This window comes from Scatophagus argus, chromosome 3, assembly GCF_020382885.2.
Source record: "Scatophagus argus isolate fScaArg1 chromosome 3, fScaArg1.pri, whole genome shotgun sequence".
Taxonomy (NCBI): domain Eukaryota; kingdom Metazoa; phylum Chordata; class Actinopteri; family Scatophagidae; genus Scatophagus; species Scatophagus argus.
Window position 1 is genome coordinate 25917400 of NC_058495.1, and position 18119 is coordinate 25935518.

An 18119-nucleotide genomic window follows, 5' to 3' on the forward strand; every position below is an offset into this window, starting at 1 on the left:
TTACGCCCTCAGGCGTCTCATCCAGGCACACAAGGTTCCCCTCAACGTCTGCGGCTGACGCACAAAGCCCTAACATGTCTGCAATGGGCAGGATACGATGGGCTGGCAGTATAAATCACACTTTATATAGTTTTATATTATGACCGCGACATATATCTTGATTTTTAATGTTCACATAGGAAATCATTTCCATATAAAATAACCAGATGGGAAAGTGTGTTTTTGACGAATGCAGTGCATTAGGCACAAATCAAGTCAAGGAATCCTGCTTATTGATTCTATTAAATATGTCTTTTGTATAAATATGATCAAAATCTCCAGCACCTCATGCAATTAACTGAAGTGTATCATCATACGCTGCTCGTCCTACAGGACAGGATCAGCACGAATGCATTAATTCATTTACTACTGCAAGCTCGTGTACACAGACGTGTTCTCCAGGCCTCCGTCAGGTGTTACAGGCCGTCAGGAGGCTTTGACACAAGCCAATAAAAACACCTTCTGGTGGGGATGAACTGTGTATCATGAGAAGCACATTTGTTTGGAATTATAAGACAGAAGTATAGAATATTTTTAGGCCTTTCCCGTATGTATATTCCAGCAGTAATCAAGCCAGACGAGCTTGGAGAAAGATGCCTGCACATCCGAGAGGAGGAGGAGGAGGAGATGATTCATCAGATGTTCCTTTCAACACAACACAAAGTTTTATGATCAGTCAAAGAGGTTGATGGGTCGTATGCTCGTGCACACACTATAGCTATAATTACACAACTGACTGTCTTTACACGGCTGCTTTCAGACCTGCCTCCTCACCTAAACAGCCACAACAAATCAACTGCAAAAACATGGCAGGCTGTAATCAAATTTTAAACTCTCATCTATGCTGTTCTCCAGCTGTGTTTTCTTCTTCTTTCTTCTTCAGGGTGGCCAAATTAGGTTTATTGACTGCCCACATTTAATAGGATTGCCACAGTAAACAATGCTGCCCAGTCCAGGCAAAAAAAAATAAATAAATATGAGGATGATAAAAAAAAGAGAGAGAGAGAGAGACTGAACAACAATAGATAGAGCCAGGAGGAGGAGGAGGAGGGGGTTGAAGATCAGGCTGGAAATATGGAACCACTTAGGGCCCTGAGAGTGCACCCTATAAAGGGTTAAAGATGGCTACAGGATAAGTGGAGCTCGTTTATCGCAAATTTGACAGTGGCAGTTAAATGGTGAGTTTTCCCTCCAAGCTGCCAGTCTTGAGAAGCAGACGAGGCTCTCTGCTCTCCTCACCTCCGGTCTCTCCGAGTCTCCGGTGCTCCTCTTCTGTTGTTTATGGCCGCCTGTCTCCTCATCTCAGCCCTAAATTTTCTGCGAGAAACAGGACAAAGGAGAAGAGGATTTTCTCATCTGTCTCTCCTCTCTTGTCTCACCCTCACGCTCATCGTTTTCATCGCTGCTCTGGGCCTACAAGATTATCTTCTGCACTTCATCTGCATCCGTCCCATCATCTTTTAACCCCCCACCCGTCGCTGTCCTTTTCCCCTCCTGCCTCTTTCTGCACTTCGCTGTGGAACTAAATCTTCAACCTGCCACCGCCGGAGTCCTTTCAGATGCCCACAGTCCGCTGATGAAGCGGGCGCTTGCCAGCAGCCCAGATGCATTTGCGACTCTTTGCCTTTGTGATATCCTTGCTATGTGAGGTGATCAGGATGGGGTCCGGTGTCGCGCAGAAGCAGAGTGGTGAGTACGTCGAGAGCACGAAATCAAGATTCTGCCGGTTTATAGTGAGACTCGTTTCAGTTTCTTGGTGGTTTCTGACTGAATTCTGTACGAAATGTCATACATACAATGTCATAAATTTACTTTAACATTGAGGAGGCAGTGTAACGTTATAAAAGGCTGATATTTTTATCAAATACAGTTTAATCTAAAATTGAAAAATTTACAAAATGCATCATTATAGTTTACCATGTGCTTCCAGCACGTGTCTGTAAGAAGAGCTAAAGCTGCTTTTTTAATTTTCATTCAGAACAAAAAGATAAAATGTCATCTAATCCAAAATAAATGAAGCAAACGAAAAGGACTTTTTAACCAAGCAACATGTACAGCATCCACAAACTGCTGCGGACGGTCAAAAGTCTTATTTCTCATAGGAACGTTTCCTTCTCTCACTCCAAATCCAGAGACTAAAACCATTTCATATTGGTTTACTGGAGAAGCAGATTTTAGATCACCAATAAAACATTTCATTTTTTCCGCACTGTCATGTCACTCCTCGTTAAGCTCTACACCAGCAGACACTCCGCAGCGTTTGGAGATTCTCCTCAAATCCAGATCTGTGGCTAATGAGTCCCTACGAAATCCCCTGACCACAGACCCACAGGTATGCTGTGACCCTCACTCTCACCAGCATCTGGCATTTCCTCAGGAATTTAGGACTCACAGACGAGTATCCGGTCTCAGTTACTTTTTGTGGCCTCCGATGTTTCCCCACAGCCCGATCAGAGGTGAGACACTGGATAATGAGTGGAGGGGCCTTTCAGTACCACTGGCTCTCATTCACAGTATAACAGCATGTGACAGCAGACTGAGAACAGAAGAACACGTACGAAACATCTTAAACATTCTGAATGAAGTAATGCACAAAAATAAGATTTTTCAGAACCTGGAATCCTCACTTATAATTAATGTAATATTATTCACCCATCATAAAGACATCTGTTGCCAGAAGAGAGCAGAATTAGAGCAGTTTACAAAATGCCTGCTGCTTTAAAAGCACATAAAGTTATGGAAATCCCAGGAAGAAACGTAATTTGTCAATAAAATCTTGTATGTATTGCATACGACAACTAAGGCAATATGACAGACTGGGACATATGTTGAAAACATAAAGTATAGAATAGAAAGATGGCATGCAAAGTTATTGTTGCCTAAAATTAGACTTAAACACTTTGGACTCTTGAATGAAGGTATTTGACGCTGATAGATAAAAACAGCTTGAAGTAAGATATCAGTCATAGGTCTGAAGAGTCAAATCCCGGTTGTGGGTGCGACAGGTTGACCTGCTGTCAGAATTCATCACTTCACACTGAACAGGTTTATGTTGCCCTCCTCCCCCCACACAACTTAAAAGGTTTGAAGTGCTTCAGGGCAGGCAAAAGAAGGTTGGAACCAATCAGTATCAGAGTATCTGTTCTTGTAAGGTTACTGCACACTCAAAGCACCAGTTGTGTTGTTGTTGTCCAAATGTCAAAAATGTTAAACAGCTAATTACTGCAATCAAGTAAAAACGTCAAGCCTTAACATTTTGCTGACTGTCGTGTTGCCATTTTGAAGAGACAACCTGAAGACTTTTTTGACTTTTGACTTTTGGATGCCTGAAGCTTTCTCTTGAGGGACAGTCCATTTCAGTTTTATAACATATGAGTGTGTGGACTGACTGCATAGGGGCCTTTTCAGATGTTTATTTGTGTTTACTGGTGTGTAGTTAACCTCACACAGGTGGGGCGTTCTTCCTGGGTGCAAATGCAAAGAGATTTAATCAGGCACGGGTGTTGTAGCTGGTGGAAAGAGTTCTTGTGTTGTGTATTGTTTGTGCAATAGCTGAGACGGACTGATGTCAAAGCATCAGTATCCCAGTTTCCTTTTATTTTCCACCATCCTCTCCCAATTTGCTGCTCTGTCTGTAAATTTATTGAATGATACAATTCTAGATGCTTAGATTTTTCACCGAGGTAGAAATAAACATAGAATTTAAACATTGAACATAGCATATCACAGGGATGTGTCACTTAATTCAAGAGAAAAGACCTGTGAGAGATGTGGACGTACCCCGAGGTCTGAAATTACAATAACAACCATCACACAAGTGCCTAAAACCTGCATTTTCTCTAATGTCCAGCAGGGGGGGACTCCACCGGTTTCAAGCAGAAGTTTGGTTGTCTGAGAAATGCGAAATGCTTATGAGAAAATGAGCCTATTTCTCACTTGATTTATGACCTCAGCAAACAGTTTCCCGAGCTTATGGTTTAAGTTGATAGTACCAAGTGCTCTTCAATACATCGTAATGTTCATTTTGTAAATTATGCTCTCATTATAAGAGTAAAATATACTATAAAGCAAGTTTTAGGGCAGGGCTACCTTGTCACTGGAAAGTCGCTACCACGGCAACCTGTCAATCAGGAGTGTCATTCTTGTGAAACAAGAACACAAGGGATTGGACCCGGATGTACATGGGCAGAGGTGGAGCAGTTCAGTAATTTGGAGGTGAGGAAGGCAAGAGTCAAAACTGAGAAATAAGTCCAAGACAGGAAACTATATCTACGGGGAGCAGGCAAAATCAAAAAGAGCAAAAAGCCTGCAAGCACAGGAGTCTAATCAGGGACAGGTGAAACTAATCAAGGCAATCACAAAGGTGGGGAAAAAAACACAATGACAGGAAGTGTCAAAACAAGATACATAAGCCTGAGACTTTCAAAATAAAGTGTTGGGAAACATTACAGAGCATGTACATATGGCCAACAAAATATGAGATGTTGGAGACAACCATTAGTTTAACCTGTGCAGTGTGAATGCGAACACGTAACGTGATGATGATGATGATGACCCTGATGACTTCACTCTGGACAAATTTCAAAAGTCGTGACGAAAAATGTGTTCGATAAGAGCACATCTTTAATCAATTGTCCGGACATCCGCTTATGTGTCATTAGGGACAGCACATCTTGAGTTATTTTAACACGTCACCCCAACTGACACGTTTTTCTTGTTAGTGTACACATTATGGTGCATTGTGGGTATTTTGGCCCCATCTACAGCAGCGGCAGCTGCTGTATGTTACGGGGAAAATCACACCCTAAAACTGAATTCTTGCTATTTCTGCTGGTGACAATGATCCCACCTGAACTCACCTGTAACCTTCTCATGTTTGCATGTGAGTTTACTCAACTTCACAGGCTGATATTTAATATAATATCATTATGTGGTGTCATATTGATCTACTGTATACTGAATGAAGATTGGTTATCATTAGAAAACTCACACTGTCATAAGTAATAAATGGACTTCCAGTCTTGTCAAGAATATATTCAATTAAGTGGAACAATCGCAATAAATATTCAGCAACTTTCACAGAAGATTCTTACATAAATATGCATTTTCAAGATTTACATGTGTTGTAAAAAAAAAAATTAAATAAACATCTTTAAATTCATGTTCACAGTTCGGGAGGTTTAGATTTATGATGTTTAGAAAGCCAGATTCATCACTGGAGTGCACAAGATTAGCTTCGAAAGGGCTGTATGTCAGTGCACTAAAGCAAACCATTAAAAAACATGAATCATAAGCCTCCATTCAATCATCGTCAAACCATCACATCATGTGAATTCAGTTTTAGGGTGGAATGTCCCTTTAAGCACTAGCATGTTTCCCTGAAACCCCAGCGGAGCTTGTTACACCTGGTGCTTGTTAAAAACCCAGTGCAATCCCATGCAAGGTCAAAGGTCACCGTTTTACGCTACCTAAACCTGCCGCGCCTCTAAAAGTCCCTTAAGCCCGCAGATCGATAGCACATGTGTAGAGAACTGAAGTGTTTTTCAGACAAGGGAGGTGGGACCACAACGTGAGGTCCCACAGCTCAGTGAAACAGGTTATTCTGGGAAATCTGCTTCGATCTGTGGTGGGGATGTTCTTTACACTTTGTCCAAAAATCATTTGGAACCAATAAGATCTTAGCCTCAACGTTAAATTGGTGTTGTTCACTTCAGTAACAAAAGCAAAATTTGGTTATAAAGCCATTTCAGTGTAAATGATGTCAGTACGTAATTTAAACGTGTCCTTACCTTAAAGCCACGGAGGGGCTGCACAGACAGGCTGATAACTGATGTGTTCAACGTAGCTTAGCAGCATCTCGACTCCATTGCCCATTGATCTCCATACAGCCAAACATTTCACTAGTGCAACAACGTAGCGTTAGCCTAGCGTAGCATCAAGAAAGTACTTGTGCTCCTCCGTCCAGAAACACTTGTCCCCTGGGTGAAAGTTCCCACCTGTGCTGTAAGGGAGCTAAACACAAAGGTGACACCTGCTGGACAATGTGGTGTCCTACATATACTTCACGGACATTAAAAGAATGATGAGGACATTAATGGACTAATGAGGGAGCAACTTCTAATTCACTATCCGACTAATCATCCACATCGTTAGTCATTTACTTGATCATCAACTTCTCATCCGTATTCTCAGCTATTAGTAACTCTACTCAAGTTTGCTAGACTGAGATTTCTGGAGAATGTATTCTGAACAAGGTCAAGGGCCTTTGATAAGTGGCCACTTTTTCACCTGTTGTTTGATTTTGTTCCATCTGCTGCTTTGGTGTTTCTGCACTGCATCGTTTCCCAGATGTCACTCATGTCATTCCAACAGTGTAGAAGAATTCAGTCTTTTCTATATGAATTTGCTGTCGAGAGTTTTTGAAGGTGTGCCTCCACACGCGACTCTTCGTGGTTTACATTTCTGGACCTGATATGTCAGAACTGTATGAACAGTATGCAAGTTCAAAGGCTCTTCGGGCGACCAAACTATTGTGTATTCTTGTGTATTCTTTGTTGCCCTGGGTTTCTGGTATTTCACGGCACACTGGTCAGAGTTTCAGTGCGTTCTCAGATTTCTACTTGAACTTAGTCTTCAGGTCATTTCCAGTGGTGTGCTTGGTTTGATTCATGAAGATGTTGAGCATAAAACAACTTTGCTTAAGTCAACCTGAGGTTTTACAAATGACTACTTATACGCTGTTTTGTGCTTAAGTCCTACTCCAGATCAAAACTGATCCTAAGTTAGTTTTAAGGGGTCCCTGGGGAGTCTTGTCAACTCAAGTCTAAATCCCAGAAAAACCAGGGCTTTTGTGTGTCACTTAGGATCTGACTCGTTCAGCTGCTGTTTGAGCTTCAGGAGTGTTTGTGTCAGATAATCAGAAACTGTTTCTGACATCAAAAATGAAGTGAAGAAGAAGGGGAGTTTTATTATTGTGTCCTCAGTAGAACATGCACAGCAAAAGATTTATAAAATGAGCTGAGCTGATTAGTTACGTCTTCTGCAGAGGTTTAGGTGATTTTTACAGGACACAGCAGCCATGATCACCTGAGCCACAGGTGACGTTTTGTCTGAAGACACAGCAGTTAGGTGTGAGTGATCATGTGACCTGGAGAACACAGGAACATGAACCCTGCTGCAGCTTGGAGTGGAAGTTAAAGGAGAGTTTAACCACTAGCCCGTTGTCCTCCGAGGTTAAAAACTGAATACTTTTTTCTGCAATGCTTTTTTAGTGCTGTAGTATATTATTACTGCTTGCAACCACATTCAGTGTACCTGCTGACATACTGTATTTAGCTCAGACCGGAGTTATTTAATGGAGTCCTTAACTGCCTGTTGAGGACTCGTATCTTGACTCTTAACTCGCTCACGTGTTACTGGACAGACTCTGTACCGCCTGACTGCTCTGTATTCAGTGGGAAAACCTGCAAAGGTTTCTTAAAAGAAGGACAACTCCACCTTTGTGGTCCATCACTGGTCTGTAGTTGTAGTTTCCCTCCAGATAAGCTGCTTCTGGAGAAAACATACAGATTAAAGCCATTCACCCTCATCCAGTCAAAAGTCATCTCCCACATATACTACTACATATACTGTACTATAAGACATATTCCCCGACTTGTCAAACATGAAAGTGGACTTCTCAATAAGCAAAGTGTTGTGGCTGTACTGCATTACTGCTGTTGATGGAGAAACTCCACCTCGTCTGTGATGGATTTCTCTTTGTAGGATCGATCATCTGTGAAATGGCAGCTCTAAAAAGAAGGCCTTGCTCTTTGTTGAAAGTTTGTGTCAGTTCTACTGAACTCGCATACATATTTTTCATTTGATGAATTACATTTTTACCCAGGAGCTGCCAGAAAAAAAGCCTCCATGCCAAAGAACTGCTAAACTGAAGCCACTGGGCTTAAGCGTTTGGTTAAGGAGCTAATCGGCACCTTGATGTTGCAGTGCACAGTATTTCCCTTTGATTAATCCCTAAAACAGCTTTTCATTTTTTTCAAACAGAAAACATGATGTGCATTTCATGATGCATAAGATTCTTCTGCAGGAGCCTCAGCAGGACTCACAGTTAGCAGAAACATCTACGTTCCTCATGTTTTATCTGCTCACTGCAGATCAGACAGCACTGACTCTGATGCTTTGAAGGTCATTTGTATGTGCTTTTCTGCATTTTTACTTCAAATTTACAAAATTCTTGAATTTGTGATAAGCAAAGGTTTGTCCTGCCAAATTCAAGTCTGTGACATCGAATGTGCTTTACGTTTAGGAGTTACTTGATATTGCAAAGCATGCACTCTGGATAGTATTTACTTATTTTGTATTTACTTCTTCGTTTTTGCATTTAAGACCTATGCACACATGCATTTTTATGTTGAATGTTTCACTTTTCAAATCCTTATATTTCACTGGTATTTCAGCTCTTCCTCCTCACTGCATATCACTTTTTATGTGACAAATTAAACTTTAAATGCTTCATTTTTCTTCCTTCATGAACTGAATACTTGCTCTTGATGCCAGCATCAATTTCCCTGAATGTCAGATTACGTCACATTTCTTTGTTTGATGTAACGTAAGTGGATGTTGGATGAGTGAGAAAGCAAGTCTGTAAATAAGTAAATAAATGTACATGAAATGAGACGTAAAAATGAAGCAACTTCAAAGGTTCGTAAAGCTGATTTTCACTTCAGAGGCTGTGAAGTTGTATGAACTGAACCTTAACTGACTTCTGGTGAACTGAGAGTGCAAACCTTTTATTTTTTGGATTTCGTGAGGATCAGACTCAGACTCACGCACCCTGAGCGCCTGCTCTTCATCTCGCCTGTGGGTTCATACCACCTTTCCATCCCTCTTTTACTTCACTCCATCCATCTGTTCATCCCACCACGCCCGCCTTTATCCCCGTTGGACGGGAAGCGTTCCTGCTTCGTCTTGGGTGTATCTGCGAGCAGACAGCGCTGTTCCCTGTGGTAGTAGGAGACTTACTTTGGCTTACACATAAGCCTGACTGTCTACAGGAACACGTGAAATCCAGCGTCAGTGAGCACAAACCAACTGGGTGTGCCAGGAACAAAAAGTGAAGATTTTCATTCCCCTCAGCGTGTTTTTATGCCACAAAGTCATGAAGAAACATTAATACAAACCTACAGACAGACCAGAGACAGCAGCAGACTGTACTTACATATTGTGTACTATCGTGTATTCTGCTGTTTACGTCTAAGCCCTCATCCTACCAACATAATTAGCATACGAGCACTATGGACTGAATAAACTACTGTAAGAGCCAACAATCACAGCAAAATGTTAACGTACTTCTCCTCCAAACATTATTAGTTGTGTATTTAATGTCATGTAAAACAGAAAGAGCTTATTATAATGTTAGGAAAGTTGCAGCTAATTTCCACAAAGTGTAAAATGAAAATAAATACTTTTCTTCAGTTCAAACTGCAGCTTTTTTCCTCAGATATGATCCATTTTGAAGCTTATTAACCAACCTTTGAATCTGGTCTCATTTTATGTTCTAACTAACTCTAGTAACTTACTGAAATGAACCCACAGTGATTCTAAGCTTCCTAATTTTATTCATCACAGTAAGAGCAACAGTTAAAGTGAAGGTTGAATAAATGTAGTTCAGATATTTAGATTTTTCTGTTTGTATGTAATGCAGAATGAACACAACACACAGCAGGCAGCGGCGTTTTGCCTCGTGCGACATTTGCTGCCTTCCTGTCTGTGATTCCAGAGCAAAAGTTGATTTTCCAGCCAACCCTTACGAAAACACCACATGAAAGATCACTATTTCAATTGAAATTAATTTTTAGTTTCAGTTGAACTAAAATTTTAACTGGAAAAAAAAAATCAATAAAATAATCCTAAAATACGATTTGAGCTGAATGTTTGATTTGGTTTTACCTTCTTGGATGTGCAGACAACAAACACCTGTGCACCTGAGTGCTCAAGTGAAAACTGGATGTGCTGTGGCAGCATGTGATTGTCTGCCTGCAGGATCAGCGGTGGATTTCTCACGCAGTCCTGAAATTGCGTCTGCATCTGGCGGACTTGTGGCGTCTCCTTTCCCTCCTCACGCCGCTCTCACTCCATTTCTCCTTGTGTCTTAGCCTCGTTGACTTCCTCCTGTCCTCATCCACCTCCTGCTGTCTCCTGCAGCTCACAGGGAGACGTCAGAAGACTGTCGGAGCTGTCTGGAGTGTTCCCGCGACAACGGCTGTGTGCGATGCCCCGAGCGTCTCTTCCTGTTCCTGCAGAGGGAGGGGATGTCCCACCATGGCACCTGTGTCCATGCCTGTCCCGCTGGACACTATGGACAGAGAGGGAAGGACGTCAACCGCTGCATGAGTACGTTTTTACACCTGCAGAGTTTGATGAAAAGAATGTACAAGTCCCATACTAATAATAATAATAATAATGATAATATAAAAACTTTATGCGATATGAACACAGAGGTAGTAAAGACAGGGGAAAAAAGAATAAAAGCTAAACAGCATAAATAAAAGCAACCATTTCCAAAAGCCATCTGCAGATTTCAGCGGTTGAGAGGGCACATGCCAGATCAATAAATCTGAGATTTATTTCAGGGCTGGGCCGTGTAAGGCCTTAAAAGTGAGCTATAAAATTTGGAAATCAATTCAAAATCTTAGAAGGAGCCAATTTGTGGAGTGAAGCGGGGGGTGATGTTCGCATATCTTACAGTCCAAGTAAAAGTCATTTTGTTCCATCTGGAGAGGGTGGAGTGAGCCGAGAGAGATACTCCAGTAGAGTGTGTTACAAATATCAGGCTGAGAGCAGATGAAGGCATGAAGAACTGTCTGTAGATCATTAATTGATGAAAATGACATCATTTCAATGATAATCTTGAGCCAAAGGAAACACTTTTGATTTGATAATTAACACAAAGGTAAGCATCAAATGTCACCATCGGATTCCTGGCAGATTAAAGACTCATCATCACCATGGTCCTTGAACGTTTCATATGAGCTCTGTCTCTATGCTTATCGTCTGGTGAGTTTACAATCAAAACTGACAAGCAGAATAAGTGATGGCATCAAACATTTCTGCAAAACACGAACATGCTGGAAAATTTCTTTATTTTTCAACTTTACATTTAAGTTTTCAATTTTAGTTTCGTAGTCACAAAAATTGCGGCAAATGGTAGCTAAAATGACCTGGTTATTTTGGTTGAAGTGGTCTCAAACAGTGGTCTCCCATTTGGCAGCCTTTAAAAACAACCAGATTCAAAGCCAAAAAAGACAGCTGGAAAACATACCATCAAAAATGCACGCCTTTGTTGTCACAAAGATGTCTGCAAAATGTCTCAAACAGGAAGTACATCACACTCAGGAAGTAAAGATTTCATGGGCTCTTTCTTGTTTGAGCCGCAGCATTTCCCCTGATTCCTGAAGTAAAGATCGGGGTGAAAAAGAGTTTCTGTCTGAATTAGTTGTTTTTGTGTGGTGGCAGAGTGTCGCTCTGTGGACTGTGAGCAGTGTTTCAGCCGTGACTTCTGCACCAAGTGTAAGCCCGGCTTCCAGCTGTACAAAGGCAAGTGTCTGACCCACTGCCCAGAGGGAACCTTCGCCCACCAGACAGACTGCCTCGGTGAGTACGGACCCTCTACAGTTAGAGCTTCAAATATCCGAAGAAGCAAAGACAAACTTCAGCAGGCAGCAGCGCCTAAATAAATCTACAGTACGAGTGCCATGTAATCTGGTAATGCTGGTAAAAAGAGGGCATGTTTTCTCTGAGAGGATTTTCCTCTTGACTTTCAGTAAGTTAGTTTGTGATCTCTGCGTTAAAAACTGATAAGCAGTTTTTCTGTGATCTATGAATAACTTAACTTGGCCTGTTCAGATCATTGGACAATGAGCGAGACGTTTAGATACCCCCTGTGGCCGTTTGTGTAATGCTGTATATCACCATGAAAACCATGCACATGTGGCTGAGAAGTTACCTTTACCTTGACTCTTAACACTAGTGTCCTGGATGAAAGTTTCTTGTTAGTTTGACCCAACCACCACCCCATCCTCCTCCATGTATGGGCGCTCTCGTTCTTTGTACTGCATCACCTTGTACTTTCATGTTGAGGACATCTGCGTGTAAAATGACATGAGGAAAGCTTCATGTGGACGTGAAAAGCCAGGGGGTATTCTGATAACACACCAAGTGATTTAATTGGTGTGTTATGCAAATACCTTTTGGTGAGACCAGGCCGGGCCAACGTTTAGTCTGACAACTGACTGACTTGCATCCTACTTTAATTCCTGTTTCGAGTTACTGCCTGTTATGAACTCGACCCCAGCCAGCTATAAAATGCAGGTCAGCTCTGCAGTGGACGCATCAGTGAAGCTAATCTGAGAGCTTTGATCAACAGCAGACATGTTCCTGCAAACTGCTTTCCTTTTATCTGGGGCCACTTCTCTGCAGTATTTCATGAGTGATACCTCATTGGTTTTGGTTTGTCTTTTCGTTATCTTCCATTAAGCAGATTTTTAGTCAGAAAAGAAAATTGTGACTTTTGATAAGTTGCACCTGTTTTAGTTAAATACAATTTGTTTGAGTGAAGAGCATGAAACAGGAAAACAAACCTTGAAATAATTTTTGAACACTTTCAGATGGATCAACTCATTGTTCTAAAGGAACATTATTAAAGCCGACAAACTTTTGATCACATTAAACTCTGCTGACAGCTTACTGACCCACTCAGCTTTTGAGTTCTGCCTTTATTTGTGACGTTCTGTCATGAAATATTCAAAGTTCTCTTCCTCTACCTTCCTCTGGTTCTGATGAACACTCATTTACTCCATTTTTTTTCTCTTCATTTATGCCTCCGCCGAATTCGTTTCTGATGTTGGCTCAAGCTTCCAAATGCAACACGCAATTTACACTAAAAGTCTTCAAGAGGAGATTTTGAATTTATCTTCATATCTCATTGTGTATCATCCCAGCCTTCTAAGTAAGTGAGATATATTACTGAACTCACTCATCATTCGGTGCTGTTTCGGGACTCCAGATTCCCCCTCTGTCGTCCACCTGCACCATCTGCAGCTACTGTTGTTTCTTGGCAGCGCGACCACATCTGGTTTTCATGGCGATGTTGAGGTTTCATGTCTGACTGTTTGTGCACACCTCAAGCAACTCCAGAAAACAGTCACTGGAAATCTATTCCTTTCATATCCCAAATCCGACAATGATAATGATGATTACCAAGAAATACTGTTCTATCTTGGCCGAGGTTGCTTGTTTTTCCGTTGTGGACCCTTTGGAAAAACTTGCGGCGGCTGATTTTGTGGGTGACATCACTCACCAGCAACCAGTCAATATGAGTGCAATGTCCCGCATATTAATGATTCAGCTGGCATTCATCTAACTTAAATGATAGCAATGTGCTTGCCAGGGGTCTGAAGAAAACATTAGTCTTTTTAGGTTACCACTGCATGGGTTATGGTAGTAATTTATTGATTTATCTTAATGATGTCAGTTCTTGCATTCATTTAATCTACGTACGGAGGGACATATTCAGTCAAGTCACTTTCTTCAGTTAAATTATAAATAGTCTTAGGCCTTTAGTCCAGCATATATTAGTTAAGCTCTGAATCTCACTGCTTCTTCGCCTAAAATTGCTTGAAGATATTTTACCATTTTTTCATTCAAGAGAACCTTCAGGCTTCCTTGATTCATCACAAACAAAACTGGCAAGCAGAGAAAATGTTGGCATAAAACATTTCTGCAAAACACGAATATGTTGAAAAATTTCTTTACATTTCAGCTTCAATGGCCTGGTTATTTTGGTTGAAGTGGTCTCAAACAGTGGTCTCTCATTTGGCAGTCTTTAAAAAATACCCGGTTTCAAAGAAAAGAGAGACAGCTGGAAAACGTACCAGCATTTTGTCAAAAACGCACGGCTTTGTTGTCACGAAGATGGCTGCAAAATGTCTCAACGTCGATAAAATTGCTTGATTTTGTCCATTGCGGTGGTCTCAAACATTGCTCTTTTGCTTGGTGTCCATCTTGCCCTCTTTCTGACACGAGAGGCAGTTCATATACATGCAAAATGAACACAATGTGAAGCAGACTGTAGAAATGTTGATATGATACGTACGTAACGTGCTAATTAACATACCTGTGGCGACCAGGCTGGAGGCTTGATGTCTTGGCTTCTGCAATCCTATGTTGTCTTTTGTTTCTGACATTCAGCGGTCAGCTTGTCTCTTCTTTTTCTTTTTCCCCCTCTCTTTTAGAGGACTGTGTCTTGGCTCCATTGGGAGAGTGGAGCAACTGGAGCGTCTGTCTCCGTGATGGCGCCAACTGTGGCTTCAGGTGGGGCAAGCAGACCAGGACCCGGGGAGGTGGACATTCTGGCAGGACTCTTGAAGAGAAAGCAGCATCACTTTGCCCATCCCACAGCGAGACACAGAGGTGCAGGATGAAGAAGAAGTGTCCTACAGGTGAGGTGGGAAGGAAGGTGCAGAGAGAAGGCATATTAAGGGGATGGGGATCAATCAATCGATCAGTGCATGTTCCCAATAAGCACAGTCTGGTACAACTGATCATTCAGTTGATTCCGTCTTTATTACGTCAAACTGCCAACATCTGTGGATTCTCTGTGTTGTTTGGTCTGTTGTTGTGTGCTGTGTTCACATCTTTGTACAATTTATAATGCCAAGTGGGAGAGTTCAGACCCTGTTAAAAAATTCCAACATGTGCTACTTCTAATTAGCACTTATAGGCTGATGTTAACAGTTTTCTCCTTTCAAGAGCAGTGCTGGAGAAAGGGTCTGACACTTCATTTTGTCTTTCTCGTTGCTTTTACGCTTACAGACAAAATGTAGAGACGGAATACATTCGTGTGTTGTTGAGGTGTTTCATAACCAGTTGGGTCAGGCTTACATCAGACTTAGTTTCAGGAAATTCTTTTTAAAAAGGTAAAGTCTGACCCACACTAATTTTAAATAGAAATAGTTGACCTCTCTCACCCAGCCGTCCTTTATTACGGTTGTGTAAAAGATCGGTCAAACTGCATCATACGTCAAACTTAGCACAACATTGAAACTCATAAACAGGCAGTTTTTATAAACGTCTTTTCACAAAGACCCCCACTGTTCTGAGCCTTCCTCACGAATTATCCAACGTGTCCTTCAAACTAAACAACTAAATATGTTGTTTAGAACAACACGAAGAAGGGTTTCCTAACAGCAGCACAGCATCGTTTAACTTCTTCCGAACCATTGTTGAAAGACTTTTGGAAAGTGCCATCTATATGTTTAAGCTTTAAGTAAGTAAGTAGGTTAAGTAAGATTCTTACTTCGTTAAGGTTAGGCTTCATCATAGTTCCAATAATCACCTCTTGGTTGATGTTAAAGAATTAGTGTTGCGGTCGTGGTTAAATTGAACCAAAGCTGATGTGTGGTAAGAAGCAGGAAACAAATGGGTGTTTTCTGTGCTAAAGTCCGACCGTTTTCGTGGCGCTACAGTAACGTAACTTGACTTCCTCCATTACTTCCCCAATAATTACTGCTAAGGGAATTTCTTTCTTGAACATAAATGTACGTAATTTTAGTAGACTTTCCTTTGACGGGATGGATGTTTCTGTACTGCTGTTAACAGACTCATCCAACTACCAGAATTAAGGCCTGCACTTTATATGTCTTGAAGGCAGGGATTACGTTGACACTTTACATTTATTCATGCTACCATTTTCAGTTTTACGTTTCGATACTAAAATGAACCCGTTTGCTGGTCTCTTGGTTGGAGTCTGGTGCCCCCTGGTGTTTAGAGTTCACATTTTGTATGTTTGAAAGCTGCCAAGTAGCTTTTAAATAGCAAATGTAACACGAAACAGAGATTGTGGTGACAGCATGCAGTGGAACAAAAATGACCAATGTTTCTCTTTTAATTTAAAAAAAAAAAAACAAAAAAACGGAAGAAATCCCACGGGAGCGACTTTTGCGGAAGGGATGTGGAAAAAGTGGTTTTGAAAAGCAGCATTACTCACAACTATTTTCAAAATCAAAACCAATTATTTGATTGGCACTGTGCTATAATCACATTATTAGAGTTTATTTGTGTGCAAACATCCTCCAAAGCTTACTTTCCAGTTATGGCTGGAACCAGAAGAGAAGGGAGTGAAGTGCGGATATGAGAAGGGCGATCTTGTACTCTTTGCTCGGCTCTCCGTGGCTAAAAAAGGACTTGTATTTGGTTAACTTGGCTGCTTTTCTGCGACATAACATCTTAAAACATCACACCTCCTGTGCTTCATCGGAGGTTCATGTTGATTCCATCCAAGGACGATGAGCCTCTTAGATTTAGTGTAACCCGCAGCGATAGAAGTACGTCCAGGCACAATGCTCGTCACGTGTTCTCTGTTTTTGACCATCCAAAGGAACCTGAAAATCTCCATCTCTGACTCCAACAAAAGATTTTGAAAGCTCTGTGTTGTGGAAATGCTGTCAATACTGGTTAAAACTGTGTTTAATAGAATAAGAACACATAATTTATTCCCGTATTCTTGGGCACTCATGAGCAATAGAACTATTGTAGTGGAGACAGTGTCTGGCTCTTGTTTTTAACTCTGCATTAAATTAATGATGAACTTCATACAGATATCCCACAACATTAAAAACCAAACTTGGCCGTGGTTTCTGTTTTCCCTCCAAAACAAAGTTGTTGTTGTGACCTTTGGATTATTCCATATTTTCTTGCTCTTTCACAAACAGCAAAAGAAGCTGTGAAACATTTAAACAGTGCAGAGGAATGTACGGAGCTGTGTTGTTAACTTTTTCCAAATTGGTGAGAAAGCCAAAAGCAATTTCTCTTAAAAGCTCTGCAAATATTGTCTTCTTTCAGTGTGTGTGTGATTTCCACTTCTTCCACAATGAAAGACATGTCATTTGAAGTAATCATCATTACCACTGTCAGATCGTATGTCCGGTGGCATTAGCAGAGGAAGAAATCTGATCCAGCAGAGCTTGGCGGAGCGATCGGGCCCGTGGACCTAATAGCACACATCTGGGATAAAAGGGTGCTGTGGCATCTCCTTGACATTCCTCTGTTGTTTCAGATTAGATGGCTCTAGTCTTTTAATTCCTGCTCTCTTGTTGTCTTATTGTTTTCAGATGGGGAGGAAGGACATGGTCTCATCTCCCATCTACTCTCCCCTCTCTGCTTTCCTCTGTCTCTTCACCAATGGCAGAAAATGCTCATTGGCTAACCGATTGGTTTGTTGCTTGCTTTCCTGGCAACCTGACATAGACAGTTAAGATGCTGTCAGGGAATGTCTTGGCAACACAAACACATTTCCATTCGCATCTACGTTATCTTATCGACCGTAACTTTGAAGAGTGGTGACCACAGGTTCAACTCCAGTCAAGTGTTGTAGATGCTGCAAGGCAACATGTTCTCATCCCAGGTCACTGGATACCAATGCTGCTTCGTCATGTGTACATGACGCACAAGGTGAAAACCTTCCTGCCACAGAGCCTTTCCACCATGCGTTTGACATGAAATGGCACTTTGGTTAAGTTCAGGCACAAAAACAACGTGGAGGTTCAGGAAAAAGACGCAAACTTCGGTCTTTTCACTTCCGATACTATTAAATCTCTCTTGCTCTGTCTCATACTGACGTTGGTGGGTTTATATTGGAAGTCTGAAGTGCCTAATTGAGATGCTACAGGGTACCTTCTGTACCCTTTAGCATGTACTTCAAACCACACAGGTCCACCTCATGATGGTGCTAGAGGAAAGACTGGCAGAGGAGACTGCAGGGGAGATCGAGTGGTGGAGCCACAGAAATAAAAACTGCCGTTTTATTCATACGCCGTTTGGTGAGACCAGGTTGGTGGAAAAGGTTCAGTCCATCCTGAGAGTGATTATCAGGTAGCTTTCCAACCCCTGGAAATGAGACAAACGGTCTATTATTCATATTTCACCTGTTCTACACAATCAGAATTATTCTCCAGCTCCATCTTCTCCACTTTGCTGACCCAGTCCAATCCTCTCAAACCACCCCTGTCCCAGGCTGGACATTC

General features: G+C 41.5%; 1 protein-coding gene across 1 annotated transcript in view; it reads left to right on the forward strand.

The window, feature by feature from the left end:
* Nucleotides 1-1258: 1258 nt before the first annotated feature.
* Nucleotides 1259-18119, forward strand: part of rspo4 (R-spondin 4) — a 33702-nt gene continuing 16841 nt past the window's right edge. The window contains exons 1-4 of the mRNA XM_046385035.1: nucleotides 1259-1728; nucleotides 10243-10431; nucleotides 11554-11691; nucleotides 14331-14537. Of these exons, the coding sequence (XP_046240991.1) occupies nucleotides 1644-1728; nucleotides 10243-10431; nucleotides 11554-11691; nucleotides 14331-14537 (619 nt within the window). The 5' untranslated portion in view covers nucleotides 1259-1643. The remainder of the gene's footprint in view (nucleotides 1729-10242; nucleotides 10432-11553; nucleotides 11692-14330; nucleotides 14538-18119) is intronic.